This window comes from Pongo abelii, chromosome 6, assembly GCF_028885655.2.
Source record: "Pongo abelii isolate AG06213 chromosome 6, NHGRI_mPonAbe1-v2.0_pri, whole genome shotgun sequence".
Classification (NCBI taxonomy): domain Eukaryota; kingdom Metazoa; phylum Chordata; class Mammalia; order Primates; family Hominidae; genus Pongo; species Pongo abelii.
In genome coordinates this window covers 152,578,383-152,601,036 of record NC_071991.2, presented here as the reverse complement: position 1 = coordinate 152,601,036, position 22,654 = coordinate 152,578,383, and the positions used below count along the sequence as shown (strand labels likewise).

General features: G+C 43.6%; 2 protein-coding genes across 6 annotated transcripts in view; one reads left to right on the top strand and one right to left on the bottom strand.

Moving 5' to 3' along the window:
- Positions 1-620: 620 nt before the first annotated feature.
- On the bottom strand, positions 621-6,281 carry LOC134761737 (uncharacterized). Its single transcript, XM_063725844.1, has 3 exons — positions 5,761-6,281; positions 5,079-5,250; positions 621-1,338 (listed from the first exon to the last, which is right to left on the bottom strand). The coding sequence occupies exons 1-3, from the start codon at positions 6,279-6,281 to the stop codon at positions 1,300-1,302; spliced, it is 732 nt and encodes a 243-aa protein (XP_063581914.1). The 3' UTR covers positions 621-1,299.
- PAXIP1 (PAX interacting protein 1) overlaps positions 5,902-22,654 on the top strand; it is a 59,465-nt gene continuing 42,712 nt past the window's right edge. For 2 of the 5 annotated variants that reach the window (XM_054560045.2, XM_054560044.2), the window contains exons 1-3: positions 10,469-10,559; positions 15,469-15,512; positions 18,162-18,225. In XM_054560045.2, coding sequence (XP_054416020.1) covers positions 18,167-18,225 — 59 coding nt within the window. In that variant the 5' untranslated portion in view covers positions 10,469-10,559; positions 15,469-15,512; positions 18,162-18,166. The other 3 variants (XM_054560043.1, XM_054560042.1, XM_054560046.2) reach the window with 3 other exon arrangements.

Below are 22,654 nucleotides of genomic sequence, written 5' to 3'. Positions count from 1 at the left end.
CTGGCATGATATCAGCTCACTGCAACCTCTGCCTCTCAGGTTCAAGCGATCCTTGTGGTTCAGTCTCCTGGGTAGCTGGGATTCCAGGTGTGCACCACCATGCCTGGCTAATTTTTTTGTATTTTCAGTAGAGATGGGGTTTTACCATTTGGCCAGGAGGGAAAAAGAATACGCTTAATCCTCTATGTATAAAGCCAGTAACCTCAAATTCAACAAATATCTTTTGAGTAGCTAACGGGTATTTTTCTTGAAATTATCTTTGAGAATTTTGTTTTATATTACACTAATCTTAATTTGTATAAGAATTTTTTTGAAAACCAAAAATGGCAAAAATTGGCAAGATACCATCAATGCCATTTTCTTTTCTTGGACGTGTAAGAAGACCCCATCACCCAGCAGTCTCCTTTACAGCTTATGGAGGTGTCAGACCAGGTTCTGGCCAGTGGAAATGGCTGGAGGTATGTGTGCCACTCTTACTAGCTCAGCCATAGAACCTGCAGCAGGATACTCTATATGCTTTGTCCCCATCTGTATAGCTGGCAAAGCTGCATGATGACAGAAGCCAAGTCCCATTTGGAAGAAAGCTGTCCGAAGCAAGCCACCAAGGCGTTATGTGCAAGAAATTTTTTCTTTTTTTTTTTTTTTTGAGACAGAGTCTAGATCTGTCATCCAGGATGGAGTGCAGTGGTGCAATCTTGACTCAATGCAACCTCCACCTCACCGGTTCAAGCCATTCTCGTGCCTCAGTCTCCCCAGTAGCTAGGATTACAGGTGCGCACCACCATGCTCAACTAGTTTTTGTATTTTTAGTAAGAGATGAGGTTTCACCATGTTGGCCAGGCTGGTCTCGAACTCAGGACCTAAGTGATCCACCTGCCTCGGGCACCCAAAGTGTTGGGATTACAGGCGTGAGCCACTGTGCCCGGTCGAAACTTTCAAAGTCTTATTCCACTGAAATGTAGTTACAACATGATCTTAATCCGGGTTTCTCAACAGTGGCACTATTGACATTTTGCATTGGTCCTTTGTCATGGAGGACGGTCCTGTGCGTTGCGTGATGTTTAGCAGCTTCCCATCCTCCACCACTAGATGCCAGTAGCATCCCCTACCCCCTAGTTGTGACAACCAAAAATGTCTCCAGACATTGTCAAATGTGCCATAGGGGGCTAAATTGCCCATGGTTGAGAACCGCTGATCCTGCTACCGCACTGTTCTCAGAGTGATGGGAGACAGGTATGGGACGTCGTTTCTAACCTTAAAGGATGGAACATTATAATACATTCTACATGTATTTGTATTTTAAGATGATTGCTTCATTGGAGTACTGTAATTGTTAAACTGGAAAAAACAAATGTGCAACAATACAGAATTAAATATTGTACATTCAAACAAGGCATTATTATGTATTCATTAAATGATATAGATATTTATTGACATGGAAAAAGTCTTGATTTTTTTGAAGTGGCAGAGTATGGGGTATAATTTTTTTTAGGGAAAGAAATATATTTATATGGGACAATGTCTAGAAGGATTTCAATAGTGATTGCTTCTGGGTATAGAATTTGAGGTAATTTACAATTTTTCTTCACTGGTGATTCCTAGTTTTCCGACACTGAATAGCTACATGACACTGGTGGCAGCTGTGCCCCCCAGGTCCACTGACGGGATCTTTCCTGCAGAGAAGCAGTGCTCCTTTGAGTTCACAGTTTCTCCTGCAATTAAACTATGGCCTGATTGTGCCTGCAACTGGAGTATTCTGACCCTTTCATGAGAAGGTTAAATGTTGTCTATAAACCCAAACTAAAGGTTTACTAAACATTAAAAATATCTAATTTTAAGGGATGTATGGCTAGCTGAACTGAACAGGAGAGATGAAGACTGAGACTGTTGTATACAATATAGAAATACATTTAAAAAAGCCATTTGGAAATAATCTAAGTAACTGCCTCGAGTTTCTACCAGTAAGGGCAATTTGAGTTAAATATCCCCAACTCTACTTTTTTTTTTAATTTTTAATTTTTCCTAGGCTTAGGTTATCTAATTTTGCAAAATAGAAAATGAGAAACATATTACCATATTTACTGAACTAGTATTGGCAGTAAGCAGGCTAATTCTCCAAAGGCTGATTATCAACAAAATGATCATGCTTTTAATTTACTTGGGGGAAGTCCAAAAATATTAATGCTCAGTGTCATATCTGGAAGTGGTATATGCTTCAAATTAAACAAATGCAAAGCTTCTGTTTAATAAACGGATAGTTATCACCCTAAAATGGGTCATCCTTGAAGTGTTAAAAAACCAGTAATAAGAATTTTATTTAACTGTGAATAAGATAACAGCACTGTCAACATGATATTTTGTTCCTATAACTTTGCATATGGCTATTTTGGGGAAGATAATTTCTGAGTTTACCGCTTGCCTTTAAATATTGACTTGCCATCTTTACGTCCTCTGCTAGATGGGTTACTCTTCATGATGTCAGGATGCTAGTTTTTTAGACTGCCTCAGAGCATCCTTTATCCACATGAAATTAACCTAATGTAAACATTTTTATTTTTCATTACTGGCCAAGTAGTAGTATTGGAGACTCACTGAGTGAGTGTGACACTGTCTCCAGGCCTTCTTGATGCTGTTGCTGTAAGATCCACTTGTGTGGACCGCCTTGCACAGTTCACGTGTGGTATTTTACAAATTCTGACTAGGTGATGGGGTTTTAAATAGCAGATTTATTTATTTATTTAGAGTCTCACTCTGCTGCCTAAGCTGGAGTGCAGTGGTGTGATCTCTGCTCTCTGCAACCTCTGCTTCCCGGGTTCAAGTGATTCTCTTGCCTCAGCTTCCCAAGAAGGTGGGATTACAGGTGCACGCCACCATGCCCAGCTAATTTTTGTGTTTTTAGTAGAGACAGGCTTTCACCATGTTGGCCAGGCTGGTGTTGAACTCCTGACCTCCAGTGATCTGCCTGCCTCAGCCTCCCAAAGTGCTGGCCTTAGATAGCAGGTTTCTTGATCCCACAATTTGCCTTACCATCAGAACCTGAAGTAGGGTAAGCTTGTTCTCTCGAACGTTACAAATTGCTTTCTTAATTCACAAAATAAAATACCTGCTTGAGGTCCACTTCAGTTCTTTTAACATAAAATCACGTGCTTAGTTTGTGTTTAACCAAGAAAAACAAAAAGAGGGCCGGGCGTGATGGGTCACGTCTGTAATCCCAGCACTTTGGGAGGCTGAGGCAGGAGGATCACATGGTCAGGAGTTCAAGACCAGCCGGGCCAACATAGTGAAAACCTGTCTCTACTAGAAATACCAAAATTAGGCAGGTGTGGTGGCACGCACCTGTAGTCCCAGCTACTTAGGAGGCTGAGGTGGGAGAATCGCTTGAGCCCAGGGGGTGGAAGTTGCAGTGAGCCGAGACCACGCCATTGCACTCCAGCCTGGGTGAGAGTGAGACTCCGTCTCAAAAAAAAAAAAAGAAAGAAAGAAAGAAAAAGAAAAGGATAAATAAGTTCTCTCACACAGGTTGATAAAAAGGCGGCATGATCTGTATTTGGATCTAATGTATTTATTACACTGATATGTTCCCAACATAGAACATTAAACATCAGAATGATAAACATATACCAGAATATATCAAATATATTCTTAGGTATTAAAAGGTTTCCTGATTACAAAGGATGTCATAAAAATTTAAGGATGGATGACAAATTCTTGGTTTTTCCTTCAGGCAAGCACTCAGTGTTTTTATTACAGGTTGAGTAACCTTTATCTGGGACAAATGCTTGGGACAAAAGTATTTCAGATATTTTTGATTTGGAATATTTGCATATACATAATAAGATATCTTGGTGATGGGACCCAAGTCTAAATGGGAAATTCATTTGCTTCACATACACCTTACCTTACCCACATAGCCTGAAGGTAAGGTTATATTATATATTTTAAATAATTTTGTGCACGAAACAAAGTTTTGATGGCGTTTTTAAAAAAAAGTTTTCATTTTTTTTTTTTTTCTTTACAGACAGGGTCTGGCTATATTGTCCAGGCTGGACTCAAACTCCTGGGCTCAAGCAATCCTCCTGCACAACCTCTCGAGTAGCTGGCACTACAGGTGCCCACCACACCAGGCTTGTGACTTGACTGTCACCCAGTGTCACATGAGGGCAAGTGTGGAATTTTCCATTTGTCGGGTCACGTCAGCACTCAAAAAAATTCGAATTTTAGAACATTTTGGATTTCAGATTAGGAATGTTTAACCTAAGTTCGTAAAGGAAATTTTTTAGCCTTAGAATAGGGATGTTTCGGATTGTTCAAGAGACAAATGAAAGACTAAAAAAACCAGAAAACATTGGAATGATAAATCATTAAGTATATTTAAATGTGCGTTGTTTACCTCCTGCCCATACAAAACCACTCATGACATACATGCAAATGTAAGGACAAAACTGTATTCACCTGATTAACAAGAGCCAGAGTTCATTGCATGCTGATCAACGAACCAACACAACTTTTATCATACACTAAAAAAAGGGTAGAACAAAGGCCAACTTAAAGCCTGGAAAGTGATCTAATCTGTTAAATTAGTGTACCACAGAGTAATTTTGAAAGCCTTCTCGTGTTGTTTTTTTTTTTTCAGAGACGGAGTCTCGCTCTGTCGCCCAGGCTGGAGTGCAGCGGCGCGATCTCGGCTCACTGCAACCTCCCCCTCCCGAGTTCCAGCCATTCTCCTGCCTCAGCCTCCCGAGTAGCTGGGATTACAGGCGCGTGCCGCCACGCCCGGCTAATTTTTTGTATTTTAGTAGAGACGGGGGTTTCACCGTGTCGCCCAGGCTGGTCTCGAACTCCTGAACTCAGGCAATCCGCCTACCTCGGCCTCCTAAAGGGAGGATTACAGGCGTGAGCCACCGCGCCCGGCCCCTTCTCTTTTTTAAAACCAATTTCACTAACATTTACTCAAAAATGATTTTCTGCTTGGCAGAAGTGACTTAAGGCATGTGGGGGAGACACTACGGGTCTGTCTCAGATTCCTTTAGAAACCAATGCTCCACAGTTTAGGGACTAGGTAATATTCCGATAATCACCCATGAGTTCCTGGTCTCCGGTTTGTTGTGGGATTGGAAATAAACGAGAAAGGCTGCGTTCGTCATCATGGCCTTATTTCTTCTCCCAACTTCCGGTCGTGCAGGTGTCTCGGGCAGGTGATCCCGAGGCCACTCTGCCGTGTTCTGTGAATCTTGGCGGAAGGGAGGCGAGCTGTAAATAAAAGCGTGAGCATTAGAATCGCCGCTGTGTAGTATTAACCTGTTGAGCGCGGGGCTTCCCGGGGCTGGAGCTGCACCGCGGGCTCTGCTGTCTAGGACTCTCCTCCAGCGCGGACCCGAGAGGACGCCAGGGACCAGGCCGGTCCGGCCGGGACAGCGGGGCCTCGGGCAGCGACGAGGCCGGGCCTCCTCCCAGCACGTCCCCAGCTCGGGCGCTGAGGCCTTGCGGAGACCCCAGGACTCGCCGCTGAGGCCTCCAGTGCGCGTCTCGCGTGGCGCTACGGCCTCGGGAATTCCGTCACGGCGTAGCCGGGTCCAGCGCGGTGTAGACCGGGGCCCCGCGCCTTGCTCGACCAGAGCGGCTCAGGTACTACTCCAGGTCCGGCCGCACTCGCGGCCACTGCGAACAGCCGGGACACCCAACCCCACTCTGCCCAGGGCCAAGAAGCCCGAGGAGGCCCCAGCCCGGCTCCCGCTCTCACTCGCGGCCCCGAGGCCCTACCCCTCCGCTGCGCGCATGCGCCGCCCCCGAGCAGCCGCGTGTGGCGACGGGAGGGGCCTGCCAGCTCCTCTCCTTCCCGGGACCGGCTCACTCCGGCCCCGCCGAGGGGGGCGCGGGTTTCCCCTCGTCCTCGGGGCCCCCTCCTTGCAGAGCGGCGGCCATGGAACCGCAAGGGCCAGAGCGGGCCGGCGAGCGCCAGCTACCCCGGAGCCGTGGGTGGCGGCAGAGGCGCGGGGCATCACTGGAGGCCGGGCGGCTCCTCGGCGCTCCCCCTCGGTGGCCGGGGCGGGATGGTGCGTCCCGCAGGGCGCGCGCGGCTCCCGCGTTTCGGGCGCTCGGCGCTGGCGCGGGCGGGGGCGCGGAGGGTGGGGGAGCGGACCCCGATTCGCAGGACCGGGCCCGGGCTGCGCGGGCAGGGCCGTTGGCGGGGCGAGCGGGGGCGCCGGGCGCCGCGGGGGCCGGGGGCGGGGGGTGGGCGGGGCCGGGCGCCGCCGCGGAGCCTCCCGGGCCGCCGCGATCATGTCGGACCAGGCGCCCAAAGTTCCTGAGGAGATGTTCAGGGAGGTCAAGTATTACGCGGTGGGCGACATCGACCCGCAGGTACCGCGCCCGCCCCTGCTGCGGCCTCCTCCCGCGTCCGCGTCCCCGTCCGTCCCCGTCCCCGTCCCCGTCCCCGCTCCTGCCGCGGGCGCGCGCCGGGCGCAGAGCGTCGGGTCCGCCGAGGCCGCTGGCCTGACTGCGCTGAGGGCAGGGGCGACCGCGGGGTGGGCGCGGGAGGCCGGGGCCAGGGGGAGTGCGGGAGGGAGGGCGGCCGGGGCGGCTGGGGCTCTGTGCCTCGGCCCCTAGTGCGCGCCCTGAGCCCCCGGCCTGCGGCCCTGGGGTCGCCGCCCCCCACCCACCGGGCCGCCTCGCTCTTTGCTCCTTTGCTGAGCGGGACTGGCGCGGGGTCGCGTCTCCCCCTTCCCCGCGCCGGGCGTCTCGGCTCCCGGGAGAGCAGCTCCGAGGGCGGACGAGGGGCGCCGGGATCCCCAGCCGGGGCAGCTCGCGCGGGGACCCCAGGCTCGCTCGGCCGGCGGGGGTCGTGGCCGTGCACCGGCTTGGCCGCCTCCGCCACCCGGGCAGTTGCCGTCCTGTGCGGGGCTGAGGAGCGCTCCCTTCCAGCCTGTGTCCCTGCACGTGGGGGCTGGCATTCGTCTTCCTTGATTTTCCCACTTGGACGATTAATTTTACGGTACCCTGGTAACACCATCACATTACACATTTAATTTTGTGTAGTTTGGGCTCACGCCAAATGATATTGTGGGTTTTCCTTAGTATTCCTATAATAATATATCTGTTTGATGTCACACAGTTATCAGTCCGTGGTAGGAATGCATCTTAGTTGAATATCCTCTTCAGGTTAATCTTCAAAATATTTCCTTCTTAAAAGTTTAACTGTACAGTTATGTTGCCTTGGGTGTGACATCAGTGGCCCCCACCTTGGAGGATGGGGATGCCCAGTGATCAGAGTTAGGCCTGGAAGGGCGGAGACTCATATTTAGCAGATAAACTTGGATGGTGTAGAAGGAATTGTAGAAGGCTGATTGATCTTGGCGTTCTTGAGGTTCGTCCTTGTATGTTAGTAACAACTTTTTTGGACCCTTTTTGCCCTGTAACTTTAGGTTAAAGAGACTTCAAGGCCGGGTTTACCCCTGTAATCCCAGCACTTTGGGAGGCCAAGGCGGGTGGATCACCTGAGGTCAGGAGTTCGAGACCAGCCTGGCCAACATGGTGAAACCTCATCTCTACGAAAAATACAAAAATTAGCCGGGCGTGGTGGCGGGCGCCTGTGGTCTCAGCTACCCTGGAGGCTGAGGCAGGAGAATTGCTGGAACCTGGGAGGTGGAGGTTGCAGTGAGCTGAGATTGCACCATTGCACTCCAGCCTGGGCAACAACAGCGAGACTCCGTCTCAAAAAAAAAAAAAAAAAAGCCTTCTATCTTTAAAGAGTAAAACAGTTGCTGAACACGGAGTGATCAAGATGAGTGCCTGTAACAGTGTTAGCTTTTTCCAGTATTGATGATTCCCCAGCCCCCCCCCTTTTTTTTTTTTGTTTTTTGCTATCTACCATTTTTCTCTTCCTCCTCCTTCCTAGCCTTCGTGTTTCATTTTAGGACTTTGGCTCTTAAAGGGGACTTGAACCAAATGTTACTTAAAACCTGGAACAAGTTGAACTGCAACCATATTTACTCGACTTTGAATCAAATCTAAGTACTTAAAAATGTCCTTGGCAAACCACTTTCATCTGAAACAGTATATTTTCTGAAAAGTTTTGAGCCTGGACATCTGATTCTCTGACTCTTGTGACTGTGAATTATAAGTTCACATGTTGACCATCTAGTATGAGGCAGGCATGGACTAGATGCCAGGATAATACAGAGGTGAAGAGGACATGGTACCTGCCCTTGAGCGCCCCTCATTGGTGGGGGAGGGAGCACACCTGGACATATCACGGTACAAGGTGTAGCAGATTTCTCCACTGGGGTGCAAAGTAGACACCACTGAAATGTCACTCAGTAGATGTCATTTCAGTTGGGTTTTGCGATAAGCAGAAGTTAAGAACATGAAGGAATATTTTCATGTGGAGCGTTATGTGCTGAGGAATGAAGGCATTCATGCGTTTGGGATACATCAGGATGATCACTATATCTGGAACAGAGTGACGTGAGATAAATCTATTAAGATATTCAGTAGTGTGGAGATTGAAGAGAAGCTATTGGTTTTGGCATCCTCAAAGTTCGTGAAAACCGAGTAAAGTGTTTTTGGTAGAGTGTTGGTGGAAGGGGCTGGATTGCAGGGAGTTGAAGAGTGAATGGAAACTGAGAACAGAAAGGTTAGACTCTTCAGGAAGTTTGTCCTGAGAAGGAAATAGAGAAGGCGCCGAGGAAGAGAGGGCTGGGGACGGATCTGTGTTGCATCACAAGCGCGTGGAAGGATGTGGGTGACTTTACTGTTTACAGGTGGAGGGAACATAGCTATGGACAGGGAAACCATGAAGAAGGGAGTAGGATCAGAAACAGACTGGAGGATGGGAAAAGGAGGGGGCCTTTTCTGAAGACCAGTCGAATGGATGCATGAAGCTAAAAATGCTTAGAGGTCAAGGGAAGGAAGAAAGGTAAAGTGGCCCATGGCCAGCGACCGTTGTTTTTTCACTTGCTAAATATTGAGCCTCTGCTCTAGTTCATATCTATTAGTGGTCAATAAAGTATTCTGAAAAGGTTGTCTAGCTTGTAGGTCACTTTATTTTTTTTTGAGGTTGGAGCAAAAGTTTAATAAGTGAAGGAAGAAAGCTCTCTGCTGCAGAGAGGGGACCTGGAAGAGGGTTGCCCTTGTGGTTCACTTGAGCTTTGTGGGCACCATGTCACTTGGACAGTTGGCGTGCACTATCAGCTTAGACACTACCCACCTCTTCTGAAGCACTTGACTGTCGACTGTTCCTTAACCCTCACTTCCTTGGCTTCTGTTGACGCTCCTCTTCTGTGATACTGCACTTCCCTACCTGTCCCTGAAGTGTCAGTTGCTGTGTCTACTCTCTAGCTCCCCTCCCATTCTGCACTGCGACCACCTTCACACTCATGGCTGTGGCTCCCGTCTATGTAATATGCTGATGACTTTCTGTCAGGGAGATCCACATCTTTTCCTAGCTGCAACTGGATGCCTCTTGCCAGATATTACACATGACCCCCAAAGAATGGCATGCCCAAACTAAAACACGTCCTTGCGTCCCCACCTGCCAGCCTTCTGATGTGTTCCTCAGCGAGTGGTACTCACCACCATTTCAGTCTGGACTTTGCTCTTGTGCTTATACCCCTTCCAGGCTTGCCGATTCTCTCACATCTTCCTCCTCTCTGCGCATGATGACATCCCTTTCTTTAGTGGATGCCTCTTTCACCTGGGTTGTTGCACTTGTTTCTTAACGGGTCTCTTGTCTTTAGTCACCCAGCCAATCAAACACAGCCAGCCCACCCAATCCGTTCTTTTCACATGGACTGTCATCTTTGTATGAAATCTGTGCTACTTTTCCTTTGTAAAATCCTTCAGTGGCCCTGCATATACCCCAGAATGAAGCACAGACTTTTTTGCATAGTGTGTGAGAAAGCCCATTTATGGTCTGCTCTGCATTCACCTGTTCAGTGCCTTCAACACTGCTCCCTCTTCCTCGATGTATGGATTTTTGCCTAACACCCAGACGTTTACGAGGGTTCTGCTCACATATCTCGTCTTCCAGAATCTTTCCCTAATTATGGTGAAACTCCCCATGCCCCAGCCTTCAAGTTGGAAGCTCAGGAGCACCATGTGCGTGGCCCCACCACAGCAGTGATTGTGCTGTCTCCTGGTTTGTCCAGCCCATCTGTCTTGAGGACAGAGCATGTCCACTACTGGACTCACAATAGCCTCCATTACTTGGTCATTGACTTGGTCAGTGACTTAAGATTTGCTGCTTTTGATTGTCCCCAGAAGTTTCATTGGCATATTATTCAGAGTAAAAGGCTGTTAGTTTTTATGTGGGGAATATGGTGTGTTTTTATTAAAAATTACTGTTATGCCCAATAATTATTTCTGTAATTCAAGAGTGCAGTACAGTATTGCCCATTTTAATTTGTGTGGATTTTCTTGTTTTTTAGGTTATTCAGCTTCTCAAGGCTGGAAAAGCGAAGGAAGTTTCTTACAATGCACTAGCCTCACACATAATCTCAGAGGATGGGGACAATCCAGAGGTGGGAGAAGCTCGGGAAGTCTTTGATTTACCTGTTGTAAAGGTCAGTAGTAAATATAATTTGTTTAATATCTTTTCCTCATGTATCTTGCAAGCAGTACATTGAAGTTTCAATATAGCTCTTTTCAGGGTTTTTGCTAAAGTCCTGTTTTATTTTATTTTTATTTTTTATTTATTTTATTTATTTATTTTTTTGAGCTGGAATCTCTCTCTGTTGCCCAGGCTGGAGTGCAATGGCGCAATCTCAGCTCACTGCAACCTCCGCCGCCCGGGTTCAAGTGATTCTCGTGCCTCAGCCTCCCGAGTAGCTGGGATTACAAGTGCCTGCTACCATGCCTGGCTAATTTTTGTATTCTTAGTAGAGACAGGGTTTCGACATGTTGGGCCAGGCTTGTCTTCAATTCCTGACCTCAGGTGATCCACCTGCCTCAGCCTCCCAAAGTGCTGGGGTTACAGGCATGAGCCACCGTGCTGGCCCTAAAGTCCTGTTTTATGTGGAAAGTTGCCAGATAACTGTGGACATCTTTAACATCTGAGTAACTTCCCTTAGCTTCAGGCCCTTTCAGCTAAACCAAGGTAGAGCATGGTTTCTGTATGTCATAAGTAATCCTAGGTCATCCTTTATGCCTGCTACAGAACTCGTCCCATGTTACCACTGCCTGGAAGTTTTCTGAGCCAAGGAAACCTGTCATGGGAAACAGATCTGATGCCTTGAATCAGATGGGTGTTTGAATTATTATAAGAGTGTATTTCCTTCCAAAAGCAGGCTAAGGCCTGTCAGGAGGTAACTCTAGGACAGGGTCACTTTCCATTCCTACTGTGGCAAGGTGTCCTGAATTTCAGTTAGCTGAAGGGAGTCCCCCATTAACTATGTTGTGGAACTCCTTTCTGACAAGAGTCACAATGGCCTTTAGTCACATTGTCTACCCACTGGTCGTCTGGGGTGTATCCAACTTGACCTATGGGTAATTTATTGCAGAGAATGGGGGATTCAGCTGGTGGAAGAATTGTTCAGATTTTGTTTATCCACCTACTGTATTATGTTATGGCTAATAAGTTAGTTGACTTCTGTTAAAATGTATGTTTTAAAAATTTGTTAAATTTTATAATTCCAATGCTTCGATTTTATTTCAGCTCTTCTCTGTTAAGTATTTGTTTTAAAATAGTTCTATACCACTACCATTTTTTCCCTCTTCATGTTATTAAATGCTTTGCCTTAAAAAGAAATCAGTATGAAAGTTACTGTGGATTAACAAGAACAGTGTTAGGAATTAAGAAAGGTTGCCAGCCTGGTGCAGTGGGACTCACCTGTAGTCCCAGCTACTTAGGAGGCTCAGGTGGAAGGATTGTTTGAGGCCAGGAGTTCAAGGCTGCCATGCACTGTGATCACACCTGTGAATAGCTACCGTACTCCAGTCTGGGTAACACAGTGAGACACCATCTCTTAAACAAAAAGAAAAAGGGAAAAAAATAGAAAGATTGCCATTCAGTCAAATTGCGGGGCCAGAGAAGCCGCCTGGCTGCTGGGAAGTGGTGACCTCCCCAGTACCCAGGGTTGGAAACTGCCTTGGTTGAGGTCCTGAGCTGGGGCACCCTCTTCTTTGGAACATGTTTTTGTCTCTGGCTTGCTTCCTTGTACTGCTTTAGGGACAGTATCTCTGTCTCTTCCTTCTCCTTCCTACAAACTTTCTTTCTTTCAGACAATAGCCTGGAGCTATTGTCTCATTAAAGTGGCTTTGCACATCTTATGCAGATGTTATGTGAAAAGTTGATCTTCCTAACATATCCTTGGGGCCTAGGTGATTGTTGCCAGGCCAACTACCAGAAATAGTTCTTAAACCTGCCTGACCCCAAACCACCTTTTTGTAATAAATACTTTGTAGCACCCCCCTTATTATCCAGAAATGAATCGATACGTAAGCCAGCCTTTAAAATATGTATATATAAATTGCCTAAACTGAAATGTGAAGGTGAAATAAAAGGAAAGTAAATAATAAATATATATTTCAATGTGTAAACACTTGGGCATGGCTGCTGCTATATGTAGAGTCACTGCCGGTAGCTGCTGCAATTGCAGATTGATCTCATACCCCACAAGTGGGTTCGCCACTGTGAGGTGACATTTCAGAATGGTGATCAATTCCTGAGCTAAACGAAGCAGTCTTCCTTCATTTTACACAGTATTCATATTCCTGGGAAAGTCAGTATGTAAGGCTAAGTAGAAATACCCATTACTTGTACAATTAGCAGTTAGCATCTAGGATTATCACCATTTTGCCAAGGTAGTTTAACTGTATTCGAATCTAACTTTTTCCCCCTCTGGCTATAGTATTTTAAAATGAGTGACAGACATATTTCATCTGTACCCAGTAGCATTCCAGCCTGCTTGTAATTTGTGGCAGCACCTGTATTGTCCAGGGACTATTGTGTTACATTACAAGGTGGTAGAGTACTTCGGAGCTGACTCAACAGTTTGCCTTCACTCTAAGATATTTCAAGTAGATCCTGATATTCTTAGTTTGAACCTTATGGGCCTGTCTTGTTTTGGATCCTGCTGCTAATAGTTGAGTCTGAATTCATATGACTGAAGGCTGAGACCTGGTTCCCTAGAGGCATATCCCTTGGCCTTTACCTTGATAGGAAGTTTGACAATGCATTTTAAAAATAAGGCATCTTTATACACAGTGACAGTTTATCTATCATTTACATATTTGAATCTTATAAATGTTTAAAACTTGCTTCTTTGGGCACCAAAACTTTTTAAATTACTTTTTAAATTGAGACATTTTTCTCAGTGGCCTTCAGGCATCATTGGAAATGTTAATTTTGCTGACTTGTAGTGGGCTTATTTTATTTAATTTTTTTTCAGACAGAATCTCCCAGGCTGGAGTGCGATGGTGTGATCTCGACTCACTGCAACCTCTGCCTCGGGGTTCAAGCAATTCTCCTCTCTCAGCCTCCCTAGTAGCTGGGACTACAGGCGTATGCCACCACGCCTGGCTAATTTTTGTATTTTTAGTAGAGACGGGGTTTCACCATGTTGGCCAAGCTGGTCTCAAACCTGTCACCTCAAGTGATCCGCCCGCCTTGGCCTCCCAAAGTGCTGAGATTACAGGCATGAGCCACCATGCTCAGCCAGCTTATTTTTATATATTGTTCTTTGCCTTTAGGATAAATAGTTCCTTATTACTTTGCTTTTATAGTTCTCCATTTCTGCTTTGTACTGTGGCCTACATCCTAATTTTGCATTATTTTATCTAAACTTATCTGAAGTAGGGACTCAGTGATTCTACTGTGCTTGGATGGGACTTTATGATAGCCAGCAGTCTTTAAACTGGGATACCCTACCCAAGCCCCCTGGGGGGAGAATTTCAGCGTGTATGCTGTGTGGATGGTTGTAAGGTGATAGATAACATTTCCAGACTGGCCCTTCCTAAAGCTGCCTGAGAACACACCTGTGGTCACAGTGGCCCCTCCCACTTTACACAGGAAGAATCAGACCTTCACCCATCCTAATCTTATAGTGCATTGCCCCAGGCTCTGAAAATTCTCGTGGACAGCAGACGAAAGGACAACTAGAAAGACTGGTTTTAGGGACTATTCCCTTAGCACTCAGTCATGGCATCATAAGCAGAGAGGGGTTTCTGGGTGTTGCTGTTGAAAGGAGAGCTTGGTCCATGTGAAGGTGTTCTGAATTCAGAAGTGTCAAGGCCAATACAGATTCCTGATGCTGGCCCATTTTTTGTAATTTAACTGGAATTTTTCTAGGACTATCAAAAAATGTGAAGATATGTTGGATAAGGCACATAGAAAAATTAAGTGCCTTCTTTCAGATTTCAGATAACTAATCCAGTAACTTAGTTAAAACCTGTGGTAAATGTCAAATCATCATGAAGTAATTATCCCAGGCACAGCTGCCAATCTTTATTTTATTTTATAAAATGTTTAATATTCCTCTTCTCACAGAAAATATGCTTATTTAGAGTTATGCTGAAAAATTGTAGATGTCATCTAAAAAATGATAAGGGGGGCATTTCATTGTCTGAAATTTATTTAAGGTGTACATGACAAAAATAGCTTGAAGATCATTAGCTTGGAATATGAGTTGCAGGAGAGCAAAGACTGGGTTTCTGTTTTTCATTGTTACATCCCTAGCGCCTTGCACCATCTCTGCATAAAATATATTCTCAATAAATATTTGATGAATGAATTGATGGGTGGGTAATGAGTATATGTGTATGTTTCAGTTGGCTGAAGTTTCTGGAAGTCAGCTGCCTTCCAGAATGTAGTAATGGGGGCATTACTACATTTTGATAGTAATTTTCTGAAGTAGAGCTATCAGGATAATGATTTGTATAATTATAAAAATTAAACATAGAAACAAGATAATTTTTCAAAAATATAAATTACCCAGAAAGGTAGTAATTAATCTGTTTTATAATTAATCTCAGTTTTTAGAATTTATAAAAATATTTTCAGGCAGTTAGAAATAATTTTTATGGCTTACGAACATTGTATCTACTCGACGTCACTAAAACAAACAAACACCTCATGAATTTAGACTTGACTGAATTTGGGATTCAAGAAGGGAGCGTATGAAAGGCTGACTATGCCCTGGATGAGGTGGTGGCGGTGGTGGGGTAGGATGGGTGGCGGTTTCCCTGTCCTAATTGTGGGGTCAGCAGTAATAAGTGTGTAAACCTGGAACTTAAATGTTTATACATAATTTTAAAAAAATATGGTAGTGCTTCATTCTATAATTGGATTTTTCATCTTGGGTATTAGTAACTAATCTTCGACTATAATATTTCTATTTGAATATTCATACTTGTAATCTGGATGTTTTAAAATAGGTTGTAACAGAGACTTTTAATTTCTAAGAACAACACTAGTGAAATAATATGCCACTTGTAAATTGAGAATACTTTTTGATTTAATCTTTTCTTTTTCAGCCTTCTTGGGTGATTCTGTCCGTTCAGTGTGGAGCTCTTCTGCCGTATCCTTTTTTTTGAGTGGGGGAGGAGGGAAAGGGTAACTCTGGGTTTAAGACTGAAAGAAATGATAGTTAACGGAGTGAAAAGTGGATTCATTCGTTAGGACAGATTGTTTTGTCTACATCTTATATTCCTACTATTTTCCATCCTGTTTCAAATTTTATGTACCTGATCCTTGTCATTACTCATGTTAAAAGGGGGCTCAGCTGTGACAAGTAGCTCTAGGCCAGGAACTGGAGGTAGGAGCTCCGGTTCTCTTCAGCTTTTATGGTGCTAGCTAGATGAGGGATAATTCTAAAATTCTAAGTCTATGTGAATCAAATCATGAATTGTTTGAAGAGTAAATTGGGGAAGAGAACATGAGAAGAAAATTTATAACGTGCATTGTTAATCCTTTTAATTGCGTTGGGTAGAACGATTATTAATTCAGTGCACCTGTGCTGTGGGTTGAGTACTGAAAATAGAGTGGTGAAGGAGACCATTTCTGCCCTCAGGGAGCTTCCTTGCTTGCATTGTTCGTTCATGGAGCGTTCATGGATGTGCCCTTGCCCTGGCACTGTGTCAGGAGTCAGAAATGAGGCATTCTACAGGCCTCCTGTTTACTCGTCTAGGCCTGGTGGCTCCCTTTTCGTCCTAAAAGGATAATGCTTCATGGGACTGTTACTTCAAGTGTAACTTGCTTGTGGAAATCATTTCTTTTGCAAGTACCTGATACCATACAGTTGCTAAAATTTTAGACCTGGCAAGAGATTATGTCATTTTATTTTGCAGCTATGCCAGGCATTTCTCTTGAAAGCACTTATTACCCATTGAATCAATGCAGATGGAAGGAAACTTATCATGAAATATTTATAGAGAAATAGGGAAAACATTCCTCTACAAGCAGTTCTTCTTGGAGGATGTGTAGAACTTTAGCAACTCCAACTCAGAAGTTCTAATATTTTCTTGTACGTAGCCTAAAGAGTTGAAGGAAATTAGTTCCTGTTTTTGTTTTGTTGTTATTTATTACTTTCATAAGAAGTGAAAAAGACTGGGAATAGAGCTAAGAGGCTGATTTTGCTGTTCCAGGTCATTTATTCTCTGTACAAGACTCCTTAAGAAGCTGAGATCTTTTTTTTTTTTTTTGAGACAGAGTCTCGCTCTGTCGCCCGGGCTGGAGTCCAGTGGCACGATCTCGGCTCACTGTAACCTCTGCCTCCCGGGTTCAAGCAATTCTCCTGCCTCAGCCTCCTGAGTAGCTGGGACTATGGGTTCAAGCGATTCTCTTGCCTCAGCCTCCTGAGTAACTGGGACTACAGGCATGTGCCACCACGCCCAGCTAATTTTTCTATTTTTAGTAGAGACGGGGTTTCACCGTGTTGGCCAGGATGCTCTCAGTCTCTAGACCTTGTGGTCCACCCGCCTCGGCCTCCCAAAGTGCTGGGATTACAGGCATGAGCCACCACGCCCAGCCACTGGGATCTTCTTTGAGCTCTTACTTGCCTATCCATAAGAACAAAAGATTGTGCCACCCCGGTCCAGCCTGGGTGACAAAAGCAAAACTCCATCTCAAAAACAAACAAACAAACAAGGGAGCCTGGAAGACTCACTGGTAGACAGTGTGCTCTGAGATTTGCCTTTGTTAATATTTCCCCAAGTCTTTGGAAGTAGAAAATCCATGAGCTTAGGTTGAAAGATGGAAACAGATCTTAGATAATGGGGCTGAAGGTATCATTGCAGTCTTCAGTTTGTTTTACAGCCAGGGAAGTCTCAAATGTTTATAAGATTCATCTGTGTAACTGTATAGGAGACTTCAAATTTGGAATAGAATTTTTAAGCTGATATTTTTCTTGATTCACCTATCTCAATCAGTATACTTTACTCCTATAGGGAAAGAGAAGTAATACTTTAACCCATTTTGAATTCTACACACTCCAAATTATTCGAAAAAAGTCATTGTTTCCTCTGAATAGACTATGAATTACAGGCACATAGAGCTCATGACTGCCTTGTGTCTTGTTAAATTCACAGTGTGTGATGTGTAGTAAGTGCTCATTAATCATTTTGAATGAATTTTTAAGATCAGCTTTAGAAATAGGAAGGATCTTTGGAATCATATATTCCAAATTTTGTTTTAAAAAAGGGGAAATTGAAGCTCACAGTTGTTTTGCCTAAGTTCACAAAGTTAGCGGAGATAATAAAACTAGAGCTCTCAATCAAGCTCTTATGAAGGATTCTTCATACTGTGCAGTGGAAGCAGTCACAACGTTTCAGTCTAAAAGAAACAAGACATTTTAATTTTGCTTTTAAAATAACTGCTATGCCATTTGGTGTGTATGTGTATATGCATGTGTGTGTTTATATATGTGTATATAGTTAACTAGCTATCAGAGATCAAAAGGCTTCCCCCTGTGAGAATATTTTGCCTATCTGATTTATGATATAAGTGGAGAGATTGGATTTCAAAATGTGCTTTACAGAAAAGCACTTAGTTCTTTCTGTGCCACCCACTGCTCTCTATTCCACTCTGCCCTGTACTCTTCATTGTCTATCTTAAGTCTGTCTCTTTCTTAAATGGACTGAGTGGGGACAGAGTGGGTGGGTAATGTCTGTTAGTGAAGTACAGGTTGCACTAATCTTATTTCATTGTAATCTTAATAACTATAAAACAGAGTAAATGGGTTTTCTCCAGAATCATGTCAGATTTTTTTTGGAATCACTGCCTGCCTTTCTCAGGTAAGCATGGTTACAGTTAGTCTTGAGTTATTTATATGTGACACTTCTGAGTTTTTGTATGGTTGGATTTATGACCTGTTAACCAGTTTTAGAGAAGCTATTTCCTAAACTGACTGTATATTGAATATGAACTCATGACACTTAAAATTATTTAAATATTTGTGCTTGCTTTTAAGATTTACAGTTTTTAATGGGTGAAAATGGTCTTTATAAATAAAAAAACAAAGATTTAAAACTTGAATATGAAAAAACATTAAAAATGAAATTAAAAGATGACAAGGAAAATTCAGTTAGAAATACAGGCAAAGAATTTTCTTAATAAATAAAGGGATCGTACAGATCAACAAGAATAAAAAAGACCTTAGCAGATAAGGCAGAGAAACAAATTTAGAATTTATAAAGAAGAATTACTAATAATAAGTGTAACGAAACATTTGATGCGCTTTATAATCAAACATGAACGTTTTAATAGCAATGAGATTAGTGTTTTTGCTCATCAAATTTGTAACAGTGTGTTCAGTGTTGGTGGAGATGCTGAGGACAGACTCCTGCTTCCTGCCGGCAGGAATGGGAGTTAGCACAGCAGCTTCCTAGGAAAGGGGAGCAGTGTCGAGCCTTAAAATACTCATTTCGTTTTCACCTGCATTTCTTTTATGTTTAGAAACTTATCCCAAGTCGGCCGGGCATGGTGGCTCATGCCTATAATCCCAGCACTTTGGGAGGCCGAGGTGGGCGGATCACCTGAGGTCAGGGGTTTGAAACTAGCCTGGCAAACGTGGCAAAACCCCGTCTCTACTAAAAATACAATATTAGCCAGGCGTGGTGGTGCACACCTGTAATCCCAGCTACTTGGGAGGCTGAGGCAGGAGAATCACTTGAACCTGGCAGGCGGAGGTTGGGGTGAGCTGAGATCGTGCCATTGCACTCCAGCCTGGGCAACAAGAGCAAAACTCCATCTCAAAAAAAAAAAAAGAAAAAGAAAAAGAAACTTATCCCAAGTCGATAGAAGGACAGACTGACACATAAAGGTGCTCACATTTATTGATAAGCATTATTTATAAGGTGGTAAAATTGGAAACGGATCATCCACTATTTGGGAATGTTTAAGAAACCTATTGTGTATACTTACACAGTAGTCTGGCTGCTTAGCCATTTTTGAATTCTGTTTTATGAAAACATGTAAAGACATGGGAAACGTCTTAAGTGGCAAAAGCAGGCCATAGCCTAGTTATGTACAATATTACACCAACTAAATAAAATATCTGAAATGAGAAACCAAAATGTTAACAGTGGTTAGTTCTGGGTATCTGAATATTTAAATTTTTTTATTGTATTTTGTTTTACTAACCCCCAGCTAAGAAAAACCTCAAATCATAATAAAAACTATTAGAAAAAAATCAAATTGTTATTGTTTAAAGTCGTTTTACAAATTACGTGGAATAATTTGTTTAAAATTAGTGGTCCCTAGGAAGGTGAAAGTGCACTGTAGGATGTCCCATCTTATTTGACCTGACAGTCCTCATCCCAGGCTGTCATTTTGGTGCTTATAGGTGATACTTTTGAAAAAGTATTTAGTCATCTTTCTCTGTGCACACCTTTGAGAAAAGGGCACATTCAAGTTACTAGGTAAGATAGAAAGAAATTTGGTTATAATCTTGCTTTTCCTTATGCCTTTGTGATAGAGGATTACGGAGCTGGGTAGTATTTGGTTTAGCATTGTTAGGTTGTTGGCCAGACTCAACAGTTAATACAAAGGATATCACCAGTCTGAACTTGATCCATCATCTGTCCAAGTAATAAGTAAATTTATCTGTGGTTACTGTGTTTTTGTTTGTGTCTCTTGTATTCTGGAAGTTCTCTAAAATCCTGTTTTTGTTTTTGTGACATTAATTTGATGGAGATCCTTCAAGTAGCAAAATTGGCTTATTTTTTTCTCTTTAACAGGAATTTTGTTGGTATTTGTATTTTGCAATGTTTTTTCATATCTGTTATAAGTGTATATTTACATGAATGATCTTTAAAGTTGGCTAAAATGAGAAAATAAATGCTGGGTGCTATGGTTACGTGTAATTTTTATTGTTTTCCTCTACTTCTCTGTATGTTCCAAATTTACAATCAACTTATCGGAAAAGTTTTAAAAATGAAAGCATTACTACTTATGTATAAACACAATGTACTTTGGCTAAAATGTGAATTTTTCATTTAATTTTGTTTGCACTGGTTGGATTTCTGGGTTTCAGAGACTCAGAGCCGACTATCCAGAAATGATTCCAATTGAATGAGAAAGGGAGAGAGGATGAAGGGCCACGCTGAGTTTGGGACAGGGACAGGGAGTCCTGTGGGCATTTTTCAGAGATGAAGGTCACAGTGACATGGGATTTTGAAGACTTGATTTGGTGAAATAAATAAGAAAATCAAAAGTATGTGAGTATAAGATGATTATAGGGTTTCAAATGAGGTAATTAGATATTGTTAAATATTAACTATGAGTTTAGCACAAAAGAATATTATTAGTCTTCCAAAGAACTAGTAGTTATGTTTAACAGAGTTTATATTTGTAATAGATTGTTATATTATACATGTAATAAATTAGGTTATAGTATAGGCATACATACATGATACATATATGACCACTCGGGGCACAGGTATGATTCTGTGGGCTTAGGAAGGATGGCATCGGTCTGGATTGCGAGGCGAGGGAAGCCTTGATAGAGTGGATGTAAGGTGTGAGTGGCCCTGAAAAAATGGACAGAATTGGAGGAAATGGGAAGGGAGGAGGGCATTCTGCATAGAGCAAGGTGGAAGGGGAAGTCAGGAGTACACGGAGGCTAGATAAGAGACTGGTGTCAACCAAGGGTGTGCATTTGCATGTAGAAGAAGAAATGGTCAGGCAGGTACATGGATAGAGACGATGGGAAACCAAGGTATATGAGTTTGAACTGGGTAAAGTAGGTAGCAGGATGCTTCATCACCCTTTTTTTCTCGTTATTTGATTTTGGATTACAAATACCTCAGAAAATTTGGGAAACCAAAAGTCAAACAAAATTAGAATCACTTCTGATCATTGCAGGTAAAACTGGTCCAGGTGCTCTGAGGATGACTTGCAAGGCAGGACAGAGGCTGGAGTTTTGACAAATGGAGATTGGATTCAGGGTAGCAGATACAACATGGGACTTAGCAACAGATGGGACTCAGCAGGTATTGGGGACGTGGGATGCTGTGGTGCAAAGAGTGAGAAGCCAGCACTCACTGTATACCTCCCTGCGCCAGATCCCATGGTGGATGCCAAAGATTATGTCATTGTTTCAGTCGAGGAGCATAGGAAAGTGGCAGCATCGCTGAAGGAGCTGGGAAATAGGAAGGAGCCTGATTGGCGAGGGGAGATGGTGACATTGGTTTGAAACACGCTCTGGGCTGTTGATAAGGTATGGAAGTGTAGGAACTTGGAGCTCCTGTGGCATGAAGGAAATTCCTGCAGAGCATGATAGAGAGAGGAGCAGATAACTGGGAGCAGAGCCGTGGATAGCACGCATTGGTAGAGAGATTTGGGGAGGAAAAAAAGGAGCTTGAAAACAGAGATGATACTGGAGGAGTAGGATATTATTTTTAGAAACCAAGATAAAGTCACACTTAATCATTTTTATTTTCATTGCTGGGAAATAACAACAACCCAGGTAAAGATTTAGAGCATAAATTGGTAGAAGATAGTTGTACATAGGTTTGTGTGTATCCTGAGTCCTATTCTGTGACCCAGGAAGAGGAGGAAAAGGAGGATAGAAAGTGATACAGGAGTATCAGCTGGCTCAGTGAGCATCACACAGGCTGAGGGGTCTAAGCAGATCTTGGATTCTCAGCTGAGAAGTCACCAGTGTAGTCCCTGTGGGAATAGGAGGATGGATTTCCATAAAGAAACAACTAGGTGAGCAGACTGCTCAGAGAACGTGAATATGTTGATTCTTTACAGTGGAATAGTGTCATTTGATTGTGTGGTCTGGGAAGGGGCTCTGCTGGTGACAAGCTGGGCAGGGGCGCTGCTCACTCACTGTCAGATGAAAGGTAGAATTTTACCTTGGTGCTAAACTTACCAAGGGGAGTGGCTGGGTCAATGGTGGCCAAAAGGTTAATTTGTTAGCAGGCTCTTTGATAGTATTTTATATCCTTTTAGCAAATTCAGTGGATAAGAAAAATCAGAATCCAGAATTAGCATGATCTTTGTGGGTCACTTACTGTACTTCCCGCAGTTCATCACTTAGCATGATGAATTGGAATGCCCGGTGTGTCATGGGGTAAAATAAAAGCATTTCTTTTAAGTTGAGAAAGATTGTTCAAATAGGGATGGGGAAGACTTTAATAGTCACTTCTATGAAGAAACCCTGGAAATTGTAGTTGAAGAAAAGTGCATTGGGAGCACTAATATTTTGTGGTTGCT

Coding starts and splice junctions, on each gene's coding strand:
- LOC134761737 (XM_063725844.1), bottom strand. CDS start 6,281: ATGATCGCGGCGGCCCGGGAGGCTCCGCGGCGGCGCCCGGCCCCGCCC. Junction 5,251..5,760: donor CGCATGCGCGCAGCGGAGGG/GTAGGGCCTCGG, acceptor TTTTATTTACAG/CTCGCCTCCCTTCCGCCAAG. Junction 1,339..5,078: donor CGGAGACCAGGAACTCATGG/GTGATTATCGGA, acceptor TGTTTTTTCCAG/TTTAACAATTACAGTACTCC.